We start from the raw sequence: 809 nt of genomic DNA on the forward strand, positions 1-809 counted from the left end.
GCTGGAGCTGCTGCCGGAGCCCGACGTGTCGGTGCGGCTAGAACCCTTTTTCTGACGACCCAGGCTCGGTTATTTCCCTCACCAAACAGGGCCGCCCTTCGCCAGCCCAGCTCCGGTTAACCGGACGCACTTTCCCCGAGGCTAAACCAGCCCCACCCGCCTTGTTTGATGTCCTCTCTGCACCAGGCCTGCCCCTTCACCAGGCCGAAGCGGACTTTGCTTTCCCACCTCAGCCCCAGTTGGTCCTGCAAGCCGCTCCGCTCTGAGCCCAAGCAGCCCCTTTCCAAATGCAGCCCTCCTGCTGCTTCTGAGCCTTGAGTGGTCCTGTCCCTGCCGGCGCTAAATCTGGTTCCCCCCCCACCCAGGACCTACCAAGACTCACTGCATGCCTTCCCGCCCTTTCCCCTGCCCTCTGCTTGCACTGCCGTTTGCTGTCGCTGTCTGCATTTCTCCAGCATTCAGCTTTAGCTCAGGCTCCTTCCCATTTTAGCCTCCAGGCAGCCTGTGGGCTAGGCACACACGTTAGGAAGACCTAACAGGAACAGCTGGCTGAAACACGGGCTGCCTGTTCCCTCAATGCCCATCCACCTTTAGCAGTGAGTTTTTTGTCCATGGAGGTATCCAAGAAGAGTTTGGGAGATCAATTTTCTTCCAAATTCATGGGAGGGTAATTTATGTCTTGGGTGGGGGCTAGATGATCAACGGTTCTCAAATTTTTATTTCTTAATTTTTTTTTTGACGCTGGCCAGTACGGGGATGAACCCTTGACCTTGGTGTTATCAGCACCATGCTCTCCCAAGTGAGCTAAT

General features: G+C 55.7%; 1 protein-coding gene across 1 annotated transcript in view; it reads left to right on the plus strand.

The window, feature by feature from the left end:
* Positions 1–809, plus strand: part of MEI1 (meiosis inhibitor 1) — a 98465-nt gene that overhangs the window by 5813 nt on the left and 91843 nt on the right. Inside the window, exon 2 of the mRNA XM_008574472.1 lies at positions 8–31. Within this exon, the coding sequence (XP_008572694.1) occupies positions 8–31 (24 nt within the window). The remainder of the gene's footprint in view (positions 1–7; positions 32–809) is intronic.

The sequence above is a fragment of the Galeopterus variegatus genome, unplaced genomic scaffold (genome assembly GCF_000696425.1).
Source record: "Galeopterus variegatus unplaced genomic scaffold, G_variegatus-3.0.2 Scaffold55, whole genome shotgun sequence".
NCBI lineage: Eukaryota > Metazoa > Chordata > Mammalia > Dermoptera > Cynocephalidae > Galeopterus > Galeopterus variegatus.